General features: G+C 37.5%; 1 protein-coding gene across 2 annotated transcripts in view; it reads left to right on the top strand.

Moving 5' to 3' along the window:
* The first annotated feature begins 2754 nt into the window (after positions 1-2754).
* Positions 2755-12404, top strand: part of LOC149253651 (4-hydroxy-tetrahydrodipicolinate synthase, chloroplastic-like) — an 89623-nt gene continuing 79973 nt past the window's right edge. Inside the window, exons 1-3 of one of the 2 annotated variants that reach the window (XM_089459997.1) lie at positions 2755-3350; positions 4164-4286; positions 6051-6233. In XM_089459997.1, the coding sequence (XP_089316123.1) occupies positions 6166-6233 (68 nt within the window). In that variant the 5' untranslated portion in view covers positions 2755-3350; positions 4164-4286; positions 6051-6165. The remainder of the gene's footprint in view (positions 3351-4163; positions 4287-6050; positions 6234-12404) is intronic. The other variant, XM_089459996.1, reaches the window with a different exon arrangement.

Below are 12404 nucleotides of genomic sequence, written 5' to 3'. Positions count from 1 at the left end.
AACATATTCCATGTCACAGTTCACAATTGATTTCCAAGCTTATCACATTATTATAGTGTCATTGATAAATTATTTATTACTTCAACCATAGTACCCCGAGTATTTATTACTGGAACCATAGTGAGACGAGTATTTATTGCTGATCGAAAGTCATGTATAAAAGAGTAAAATCTTAAACAATTATCGAACAGAAAATTTAAAACAATAAATTAGTGCCATGCGTATTTTGTTGATCAAATGTCATGGGAAAAAAATAGATCAAAAACCATTATCAGCGAAAACTTTAAAACAATAAATTAAGGTGACCTGCATGATGCACATTTTTTTTTATGGGAGAGGAATAGGTACGGTGGAACTAATAGTTTTTTTAAGATAATATAATTTTTATAAATAAATGGCACGTGATGGATGTTTAATTATAATAATAAAGTTATAATAATCGCGTAGTTTATGGAAATTCTAGTCATATTTAGAGAAAATCCGGAAAGGATTTTTTTAAATCCAATTTATAATCGTTAAACTTCAAAATTTTAGGTGTCCTAGACATTTTTGATGGCGCTGAATCTATTTCCACCATCAGAAACACAATTCAAACACTGCGTCTACAAGATTTTTTGAAATTTTTTTGCCCGGATTACAACCACTTTTGGCAGTCAAGGCAATTCTTCCACCTCTTTAGACGACTCCTATAATAATAGTTATGGTTGAATTAGTTTTATATTATTATTTTTGTTTTTGAGAGATAAGAATTTTAGAAAAATCTAATTTTTAACTTAATTTTTTCTAAAAGGCAAAATTAACCTATAGTAACATCTTTTTATGCTTTAAAAATATTCTAATATTTATATAAATTATTACAATTTATATATTATAAATTGCATTCGCTTTAAAGATATACTAATATTTATATAAATTATTACAATTAATTTTATTATAAATTGAATTCTTTATATTCATGATAAATATTATGCGATGATATTATAATATATAACAAATTATTGTAATTTTTAGATTTATATTATTTCAAAATTTATTAAATTTATTAAATAAAATGTTTGGAAATATATAAATTATTACAATATCAATACTTTATATTATTATAATTGAATTTTTTATATTTATGACATATTGAATTCTATATATTCATGAAAAATATTTTGTGATGATAGTGTAATATATAACAAATTATTGTAATTTTTATATTTATATTATTTCAAAATTGTAATTTATAAAATATTAAATATATATAATAATTTTTTTGGAAATAAATATTAATATTGATTTGAAAACAAGCTTATGATAATTGTAATAAATTTTTTTTTTTACCGTAAAGTTTTGAAAAATCAATTGATAATACATTTATATGGGTTTACATTTTATTGAATGTAAAATTCTTTAATTTTATGAGGAAAAGCCATATATGGTGGATAGATATTGTCTTTTTCATAAGTCAAATTAATATCTCCATGAAGGATCGAATTTAATAGTCAAATTGTTGTTCATGGTTTATTTTGGTCATCAAATGACAATTTTTTTATTGAGCATGAGTTGTAAAACATGTTTTTTAAAGTTATAAAATAATATTCCTAAATATTTATTTATTATCTTAAAAATTATAAGATATTATTATAGATTTGACTATGTATAATTAATTATATCTCCATTTTCTTTCTAATTTCTTGTTTTGATTTTATTTTTTTCTTCTTCTAATTTTGGTTTCCACTCTCTATATGTACTTATATAAACTTCCATTTTCCCAAATCTTCATAGATATTATATTATAATTGTACCTCATTCATTGAAATTACCTTACATTTCTATTCAAAATTATACTTATACTCTTTATTCATTTAAATACATTTGCTGAGATAAATTGATTTGTATTATTAATTCATATTAGGTTAATATAATTAATTTTAATCCACGAAATTTATTGATATTAGAATTATGAAACTAATTTTAATACATGATTTTAGCATATAATTCATTTCAATGCACAGATAATCCATTTTTTTTCAGAGAGAAAAATCAACATGTATATTATATTAAGGAAATATAATGAGCTGAAACATGTAAAGGCGTAATAAACTAGCCAAAAAACAATCCTGATGACAAAAGAGGGACTGCCTCTGCGCCTATAATAAGACAGATACTGTTCGAAAAAAAGTCTCAGACCATACCAGAAATCCATTCACAGATAATCCATTAATATAACTAAATTCAATTTATGTATGGTCCAAATATAATTTGGAAATTCTGAACAACCCTGGTTCTCGATAGAGATCTTATTTTTCCAAATTTTATTTTCCTTCTGTAAACTTTATTACAGCTCAAAACACTGTCTATTTGGATGAACATCTAAACTTTTTTGTTTGAGATTATGCTTCCCACCTCCTTTTAGATATTTCTGCAACGGATTGTTCATGCTTCCGTTTTTGCCCCCAATGAAATTATCTGTTCATTATATACCTTAAAGGTATATAATATAATTACGCTTTTTCGTTCCTGAAACTAAACTCGATTTACCAAATGACAGCGTAGGAGTTGGAGAGAAATGGAATACCTCTTCGAAAAAAATAAGTGGTCAAAAATATGTTTTCTAAACTTCTAGACACATCACAAGAGGCAGATATATAAAATATTTAAGTGTCAAATACGTTTAAAATGCCAAATGACAGGGATTTTGGCCGTCAAATTCCGCGGGCAAAGAATGATAATAAAATATTTAATCACGTTTTCGAAATAAGTGGTCAAAAATACTGCTTCTAAACGCATATCACAAGAGCGGGTTATATAAATATTTAAACGTCAAATACGTTAAAAATGCCGTATATCCCGTCAAATTCCGCGGGCCAATACTGAGATCTTATCTCTGTTCTGTAATTACTCTGGCTTTCATTGGTGACTGTGACTGGAGTTTATTGCTGGTCGAGTTCTTCTATGCTGAAGAGGGGTCAAGATAATCAAGTAGAGGGGTTGAGTTCATCTGAGTTATTTCGTGGGTGGGACCCCAAGTCATTTTGTTGTTCTGGGCCGAGTTTATCCATATAAATTTGCTCGCGGGTACTCCTCTGTAGGACGAGTTATCTCTGCGTATCTGGACGTGTTCACTTCAGAAAAAGGACATATATACACTGCCTTAACAGGCCTATTATCTGCTGTGTTTATCAGCCCTCTTATACAGTGTATTCAGCGTGTCTTTTATTGCTGGCTGAGTGTGAAGATTTATTATTATTGGCTACACATATATGTATACCTCCTGGTCAGCGTATTACTGAAGTTGTGGTTGCTGAAATGCAGTAACGTGAGGCCTGTATAGGTTTTATTCATGGACTGCTAAATGAAACCAGGTTCCTCTTTTCCTTGTTCTGTGTAATCTTTCAATGGTTCAGTCAATGAATGATCACGCCTCTTATGTTATTTGTCAAATTACTGATTCGATACTAGCGTCAATCTGTTGTTAAAAGTGTGTTTAGAAAGCCCTTTTTTTTATTTGTCAGCTGTTGGGGTATTATTTGGGTACTTGTTGTTCACTGTTCATATACATTTAAACCCAAACATCAAAAGACATCTATAGCAGTATACTACTAATCTGTTTGACGAAAATCTTCACTGATAAACTCATCAAAACTCAGAAAACACAGTGATATTTGGGGTGATTTCCAAGCGAGAGTCTTACATTAATGGTGCCTCCCCATGCAATGAGGGCGGCCAAGAAAAAATATAGGAAACCCCAAGTGCAAAACAAAAAGCCTAATCGCCAGAGCCAAATTTTGTAAACATATCGAAAGAAAGCTTTTCAAACAAATGATCCTTTCGATTGCAAGTCGCATCTTGCATCGCAAAAGCCACTTTTACTACTGGTATTGCAATGTTCATACGGCCGGGTCATCTTAGGAAGGTGAATGTTTTTTTGGTTTTAACAACAAAATTTCCCTTTTCTTGAGAATTTTGTTTTTGTGCGGCAAGTTTGAATGAATGGGTTCTGTTCATGAATTTTAGTCGGTAGCTACAATTTTGTTTTTCATGCTGCATATTTGAATGAATGGGTTGTGTCCATGAATTTTAGGCAGTAGCTACGATTTTTTTTAGCTTTTTTCATTCAATTGTGTTTAATTCAAAAATTTAATTATTTGTTGTTTAAATATTTGTTTTTTCTGCAGTCATCTAAGATATGATCCTTTTGCTTGCGAACTGCATCTTGCATTGCACAATCCACTTTTACTACTGATTCGGAAAGGTTTAGACTTCATATGGTTGGTCTGCAAGGACTTGGAGTTAGGAAGGTGAATGTCTGTTTGCTTTTTAACAACACAAGTTTCCTTTTCTTGAGCATTTTGTTTTTATGCTGCATGTTTGAATGAATGGCTCCTGTTGATGAATGTTAGGTAGTAGCTACAAATTTGGATTTAGCTGTGCGTACTTTGGTGATTGGTTTGTTATTCAGCTTAATGGTAAACTCAAAACAACAAATTTTCTCAAAAGAGTCCAAAAAGTTATGTCGAGTCTGCACTTGTTCATTGAGACAAGTGGACAATGTTGAACACATTCACCCTAGCCAAATTACCAGCCAACACATAAGTAATTCATGTGCAGGGACTGGTTATGATGCAAGTAGTTTTCTGGTATAAGAATGTTCTGCATAAGGACTTGGGATTGATTTGGAGCTGCTAAATATCTCCTCTAGTCTGTTTTTGAGGCATGGGTGTTTTTCTTCGCTGAGCAAGCTCTGGTAGACTTTTGGGGCTTGTTTGGCTTTACTGGGTCCATGGACAAGGGTGTTTGGTTAGTTTGTGGAGGATTTCAGAATCAAAGTTGTATCAGGACTTTGGAGGTTAATGACCATATGGAGCACAAAGACAGGAGGTGTGAATTGATTTAGGTAAGGCATTTGAGATGACTTATGGGATTAGCAGATTGCCTATGAGAATCTAAATGCTCTTTTAAAACTGTCTTGGATATCATAGATGTTTAAAAGGATGGAGTTTAGATTGGCGGTACTCTGAAATTTTATACTCATTTGTGTAGCTTTTTCTCAAGATTACTAAAATTTAGGCTTTGGTATATAGGAAAGCAAGTTCCTCAAATTGTTTTACGCGTATTCCCTTTTTTCTGACCCACCAAATTGCAATGTCAGATTTTTGTCACTGTAATGCCCAAACAGTGTCTAGTTCATTTTTGAACGAAGAAGATGAAACACTTGTAAATTATTAGATATCATTTTTGGGATTCAACTGCGTTAAGTAAGTCATTCAAAGTATGACCATTTCCATGAGAGGTAGTCGTAAAGTGACTAATTTCTCATGATTTTTGAATAGTTCACTTAGCACTCATTGCATCGGGTGATGCTCACAGGGGTGAAGAAGTGGGATTGAAACTAGTGAAATGTGGAGAACGAATCACATAGCATCAATCATCACTTCCGGGGCTTGCACCTGGTAACCAGGACTTCCCAGGAGGTCACCCATCCCAGAACTCCTCTGGCTCAAGCGCGCTTAACTGTGGAGTTTTTCCCCACAATCAAGCCCACTTAGCTTGCTACCCCATTTGCAAAACCTTAGCAAGTATTGTGCCTCATGAACCATTCAGGTAGAGATCCTTTGACTCTTTTTGAATTTAAGTATGGGGGATTTACGCAGTGCATTATATTAGATATCCTTTGACTTGTAAATTACTTTAGAGCAAGCGGAAAGTGAAATAATAGAATTGATAAAAAATATGTTGTTTTGTAAATGGAACAGTTTGACTCTCCAATGAACATACTCTGATCTGTATTCCCAAAGGAAGGACCCTTTTTCCGAACCTGTTATGCATGTTGTAATTATGTGTTTTTGTTTGATGATTAGTACTACAATTAATTAAGAATATTTTTAAATTTGGATTTACATTCAAATATGGTTTTTATCTAACTGCTTGTCGGCTTTGATGATTAAGGCTCTAATAATTTCTGTGTTATCTCACCTACATTTATTTCCTCATTAGTGATTTCTAGCTGGCTTAAATATTCATGTTTTTCTAAATGTTCTGATGGCTGGACCATTTTATTGCAGATGGCAGTAGAAAATAGAAGAATTTTTGTAATTTTCTAGAGTGTGCTTGACAGTTTGCTGAAGAAAAAAGAGCTTGTTCCAACGATTATTTTGAGATAGCCAATCTTATCCAGCCATGGTGTCTGCCTGTATAAAGCTGTGCAAGCTATTCCCTATCGACATACAAGTTGGTCAAGGAAAGAGGTGATCAGTTTAAACCATTTTAGCTTGCATGATAAAGCCATTATTGCTTCCGCGATCACTCGAGGTTTCAGTTCAGGCACTGCTTCTTTTAGTCAACCTTAAAATGAAGTTTTTCTCAAAGTTTCTATTAATTAGTTCTCCTCATGCAAAATGGACGAAACTTATGGCCAACTGTTTGACTCTCATGAATAACATTAAATCATAACTTTAGAAAATGATACATGGGCATAATCTACTATTTGATTCTCATGAATAACAATCATAATTTTAGAAACTGATACACGGACATAATATAAAGAATGTCTTAGATATTTGATTGATTGGACATGGTTAAAGATCCACACCTTACGCAATTCTTGAGATTATATGTGACAGTATTGTGGAAATGTGGGAGGAATGAGCATGAGAGAATAAAGGCAAGAGATAACGCGGAGAAATACAGGACAGATTTTGTTGTTCCAAGCTTATTTGACAGCAGTGGTTTCCATTTGCAATCCTGACAGATATCTGAACCCATGACCTGATTGTCAAAGATTAGAATTTCAAATTGACTTGGCTCAAAAGAGTTAACCATATGGATAGAGGAATAACAATAAAAGTACTTTGCACCTAATTTTGGTGGGCATATATATATATATATATATTAGTGCTGATGGCTATTTAGAAGTATTAGATGGCATTTGTAAATACTGTACATAATTTGGTGTGAGTTTTGTATTTATAAAATACAGGACAATAATTCGATTTATCCACCTTTGTTTATTTTTTTGTGTTATTAGTGGTTATTTTGTGATGTAAATTCAAAGTCTAACAGGCCCCATCCTGACTTATTTTTGATCCAAGTTCTCTTTTCCAGGGGGCCTGTGCTGTAGTGACCAGCCTGTTTTTGAAGCCTAGATTAGAGGTCTGGATAAGTTAACTGTAGCTTGTCTTTGCTGGATTAATGAGTCTAATTAGAGTTTAGTGGGGATATATATATATGTATATATAATAGATGTGACATGATCCACACCTTATGCAATTCTTGAGATTAAATGTGACAGTATTGTGGAAATGTGGGAGGAATGAACATGATAGAATAAAGGCAAGAGATAACGTGGAGAAATACAGGACAGTTTTTATTGTTCCAATCTTATTTGACAGCAGTGGTTTCCTGTTATGCTCTCAACCTGCAAAATGATACCCAAATACAGAATATGCGAAGAAAAGATACCCAGAACACAGAATAGCAATGATTTTATTATTCAGAGAGTAATGTTCACTTGCCTCTTCGAGGGGGCAACCTCCAATAGAGCAGAGCTCGACTACAAAATAAGACACGATGCTCCTCGCAGGGAGTCTCTATCCTTTATATATGACTCATACATGCAATACCACGGGCCAATACCGTGGGTTTTATTAATAGTAAATACCATCTATCTAATACTACGGCCCATTTGCAACTAACTGTGGTCCCGTCATTAATTGCGGGTTAACCACTTACAAATATTAATATGGGCTTTATTGACTCTTGACTATGACATGATCCCATGACATAAATAAGGGGGTTAGGGTGGGACCCTAACATGCCCTCCCCCTTAAGACTAGCCTTGTTCTCAAGGCTGAAGCTGCGGAAACTGCTGAAGAATAGTGGCTGGTTCCCAAGTTGCATCTTCCGGAGAGCTGTCTTTCCATTTGACGAGGACTTCCTTAATCATGCGGCCGCGCAGGTGCTTGTCTCGTGTGTCTAGAACCTATTCAGGTTGAAGCCAGATTGACCCTTCTTCGTCCAATTCAGGTAGACTGGTTTGAACTCGGCAATTGTTCCCAATCACTTTCTTGAGGCACGATACATGGAAAACTGGATGGATTTTTGCAGTAGGTGGCAAAGCCAACTTGTAAGCCACTTCTCCAATGCGCTGAAGTACTTGGTATGGTCCGTAGAATTTTGGAGAGAGCTTTTGACAACCCTTGTCTTTGAGTGATGTTTGCTTATATGGTTGCAGCCTCAAAAAGACCTGATCCCCTTCTTGAAATTGACGCTCTGAGCGATGCTGGTCGACCTGTTGCTTCATGCGGTTCTGAGCTTGATGAAGGTTCTCTCTAAGATGGGCGAGCATGGTTGCGCGGTGTTGTAGGAGTTGATCCACTGCTTGTACTTTGGAGCACCCCTTGAGATAAGAAGTAGGGGAAGGCGGAAGTTGACCATATACTGCTTCATAGGGAGTCATTTTGGTGGTGGCATGATAGTTGGTGTTATACCACCATTCAGCCAGAGGTAACCACTGTACCCAAAAGTGTTGCTTTTCTGAAGTGAAACACCTAAGGTAGGTTTCTAGACATTTGTTGACGGCTTCAGTTTGACCATCCGTTTGCGGATGATAGGAAGTACTGAGTTTTAGTTGAGTGCCTTGTATCCTGAAAAGTTCCTGCCAAAAATTACTGGTGAAGATCGGGTCGCGATCGGACACAATAGAAGTGGGCATGCCACGCAATTTGAAAATCTGATCCATGAAAGATTGAGCGACCAAAGTTGGTGTAAACGGATGGGGTAGGGCGCAGAAATGAGCATACTTCGACAGCCAGTCCACAACTATCATGATGACTGACTTGTTCCCGGACTTTGGAAGACCTGTAATGAAATCCATAGAAACCTCTGTCCAAATTGATGTCGGAATGGGCAATGGTTGTAATGTGCCTGGTGTGTTGACGGTTTCCCCTTTGTGGCGTTGACAGACATCGCATTCTGCTACGAAATTAAGGATGTCCTTTTTCATGCCTGTCCAAAAAAATGATCTTCTGGTGCGAGCATACATCTTCTGAAAGCCCGAATGTCCTGCAATGGGAGATGAGTGCAATTATGCCAAAATGCGACTTTTGAGGGTGGATGTTGGTGCTATTATGACTCTGTCCCTGTAGCGAAGAATATCATCCTGCCACGAGTAGCCCTTGGTGGAATTTGGATCTACCTGCAATTGAGAAATGAGTTGGGATAGCCCGGGGTGTGAAAACCATTCCTTGCGAGCCTCTTCAATCCACTCTGGAATGGGGAGGGAAATTGCTAGCAGAGTACTTTCTTCCTCAAATTGGCGAGATAATGCATCTGCTACACTATTGTCTTTCCCTTTCTTGTAAATGATCTCATAATCATATCCCAGCATTTTGGCGATCCATTTATTTTGTTGTGGGGAGGATAAGCGTTGCTCCAAAAAATATTTAAGACTGTGATGATCTGTGCGGATTTGAAAACGTCACCCCAATAAGTAAGGTCGCCAGGTCTCGACTGCATGTAAGATGGCCATCATTTCTTTTTCGTAGGTAGATTGGCCCAGATTCCTCCCACTTAGTTGTTGGCTTGTGAAGGCCAAAGGTCGCCCTTCCTGCATTAAGACCGCCCCAATACCTGTCCCCGAAGCATCACATTCAATGACAAAGGATTTGGTGAAGTCAGGTAGTGCTAAGACTGGAGTGGAACACATGGTGTTTTTGAGAGCGGTAAATGCCTGTTGTGCTTCCTCGTTCCAGAAGAAGGAATTTTTCTTTAGGAGTTGAGTGAGGGGCTTCGCTATGCGGCCATAGTTGCGGACAAATTTACGATAATAGCCTGTGAGACCCAAAAATCCTCTCAAGCTCTTCAAGGTCTTAGGTTGAGGCCATTCTTGCATTGCCTGGATCTTTTTGGGGTCCACCTTGACACCTTCACGCCCCACAATGTGGCCCAAATACTCAACTTCTTCCATGCCAAACGAACACTTGGACATCTTGACAAATAATTTATGCTTGCAGAGCAGTTGCAAGAGTAGATCTACATGCTGAAGATGTGCAGCCCAAGTGCCACTATAGATGAGGATGTCATCGAAGAAGACAAGGACAAATTTCCTGAGATATGGTTTGAGAATGTGATTCATAAGGCTCTGAAAAGTAGAGGGGGCATTACAAAGACCAAATGGCATGACCAGGAACTCATAATGGCCTTCATGAGTTTTGAAAGCAGTCTTGGGAATGTCGACTTCCTTCATGCGAATTTGGTGGTAGCCTGAGCGAAGATCCAACTTAGTGAAGAATTGAGCCCCATTGAGTTCGTCCAGCAAATCGTCAACCACCGGGATGGGAAATTTATCTTTGACTGTTAACTTATTGAGGGCCCTGAAGTCGGGACACATCCGCCACTCCCCATCTTTCTTGAGCACCATGACCACTGGGGATGAATAAGGACTAATGCTGGGACGAATGACACCTGCTTCCAAAAGTTCCTTGATTATTTTTTCTATTTCATTCTTTTGGGTGAACGGATATCTGTATGGCCGCACATTTGGGGGTTGGGCCCTTGGAACCAAGGTGATGCTATGATCATGTTCCCCTCGCGAGGGTGGAAGCTCATGAGGCTTGTCAAAGACCGGCAGATGGTTATTTAAAATCTGTTGCATCTCAGGATGAATTGGCAGAGACTTGGTTTCGACTACCTGGATGGCATTAAATTGAGCTACCACTCCATGATGGCCCTTTTTTAACAATTTTTCCATCCTATGCGAGCTGATGATAGAGGGGGCTCCCGCTTGGAGTCCACGGAGGGTATGTGTGGAGTTGTTCTGCTTAAAACTCATATATAACTCCTGGAAATCCATTGTGATTGGCCTAAGAGTGTGGAGCCATTCAGCACCGAGGACAATGTCGCAACCCCCCATGTGTATGGCAAACATGTGGGTTTTCAACTGATAATCCCCCATTTGAAGTTTGACATTTTCACAGCGGCCTTCACATTTCATTGTGCCCCCATCCGCAATTTGGACTTGGAAGTTAGAAACTGCTCGTACAAAACAATGCACTGCTTCTGCGACTTTTTGATGGATGAAATTATGTGTACTTCCACTATCAATCAAGACTACTACTGGGCGATGTTTAAGAAAACCTCTGATTTTGAGAGTTTGAGGGGAAGAAATCCCTGCCAACGCATGCAACGAAATAACTGGTTCGTCAGAGACATTGTCCTTTTGGTTGTCTTCTTCTAGCGCCTCATGTTCCTCAAGTGGTGGATCTTCCTCTGTTGAGCTGTAGTCAGTGGCATCTATTTGAAAAAATTTGGGCTCCTTGCATTTATGACCTGGGGAGTATTTTTCATCACAGTAGTAACATAGTCCTTGCTTTCTTCTTTCGGCCATTTCCGCAGGTGACACCTTTTGGACCTTAAGTGTTTGAGTCGTGTTGTGAGCTTGTGGGGGGCGACCTTTAGTGGAGAAATTTGGGCGACTGTATTGGGCTGCTAATGCACGTTCCACGTTACAGGCTACCTTGCAAGCCTCTGTCCATGTGGGAGGGTGGTGCAGTAAGACTTGAGCTTTGATGGCTTCTTTAAGACCGCTGATAAAACATTCCATGTAGAACACATCTGAGAGACCCCAAGTGCGGAAGGCTAAGGCTTCAAAAGCTGTAATATATTCATCCACTGTACCCGTCTGTCGGAGCTTAGTAAGACGACCCAAAAAAGAGGTTTCCTGTTCAAAGCGGTCTTGAAGAGCTTTTGTAAATTGGGTCCAAGTCCTAAAAGGTCCATTGCAACGTTGATGCCATTCCCACCATTGCCACCTTTCATTGTCCAAGTACATGCTCCCCAACATAAGCTGAGTCGCATTATCTAAGATGCGATTCAGTTTGAAATACTGCTCCATTTGTGCTATCCATGCCGACGGGTGAGAACCATCAAATTTATGCATATCCAACTTGGGAGGTCGCTGACTGGGTTGTTGGTGGGTGTGCCAGACGTGAGGAGAGTGGCTAGACTCACCCTCATTGTATTCATTGCCATTATACGCCTCCTCGTGGGCTTGCTCCTTGCCCTTCGGGATTAATTGCTGGACCTGGAGACATAGTCCGTTAAGTTGATTGGTGAGGGATTGCATGGATTCTTCAAGTTTGTCCATCCTTTCATTGGCCATCGCTTGGGCTCTAGTTTCTACCATACACCAACCTGATGAACAATTGGGACCGCCTAAAAATTTTCACTAATAATTGAATGGTACCACCGTGCTCAGCTCGTCGTCCTGATTTTGATGGGCTAGATCACCAATAAGCGCCCCGGAAGATCTCAGACTTACGGAGTTTTACTCCTTCCTGATCAATACTGCAGTCGCCAAATCCTCAAAATGTCAATGCGGCCAAAAGTCCTGCGAAAATTATACCCCGGTATAGGAACCC

Source organism: Pinus tabuliformis, chromosome 7, assembly GCF_031772625.1.
Source record: "Pinus tabuliformis cultivar Carrire ecotype Pingquan chromosome 7, CPIR1, whole genome shotgun sequence".
NCBI lineage: Eukaryota > Viridiplantae > Streptophyta > Pinopsida > Pinales > Pinaceae > Pinus > Pinus tabuliformis.
This window is presented reverse-complemented; position numbering and strand designations above follow the sequence as displayed.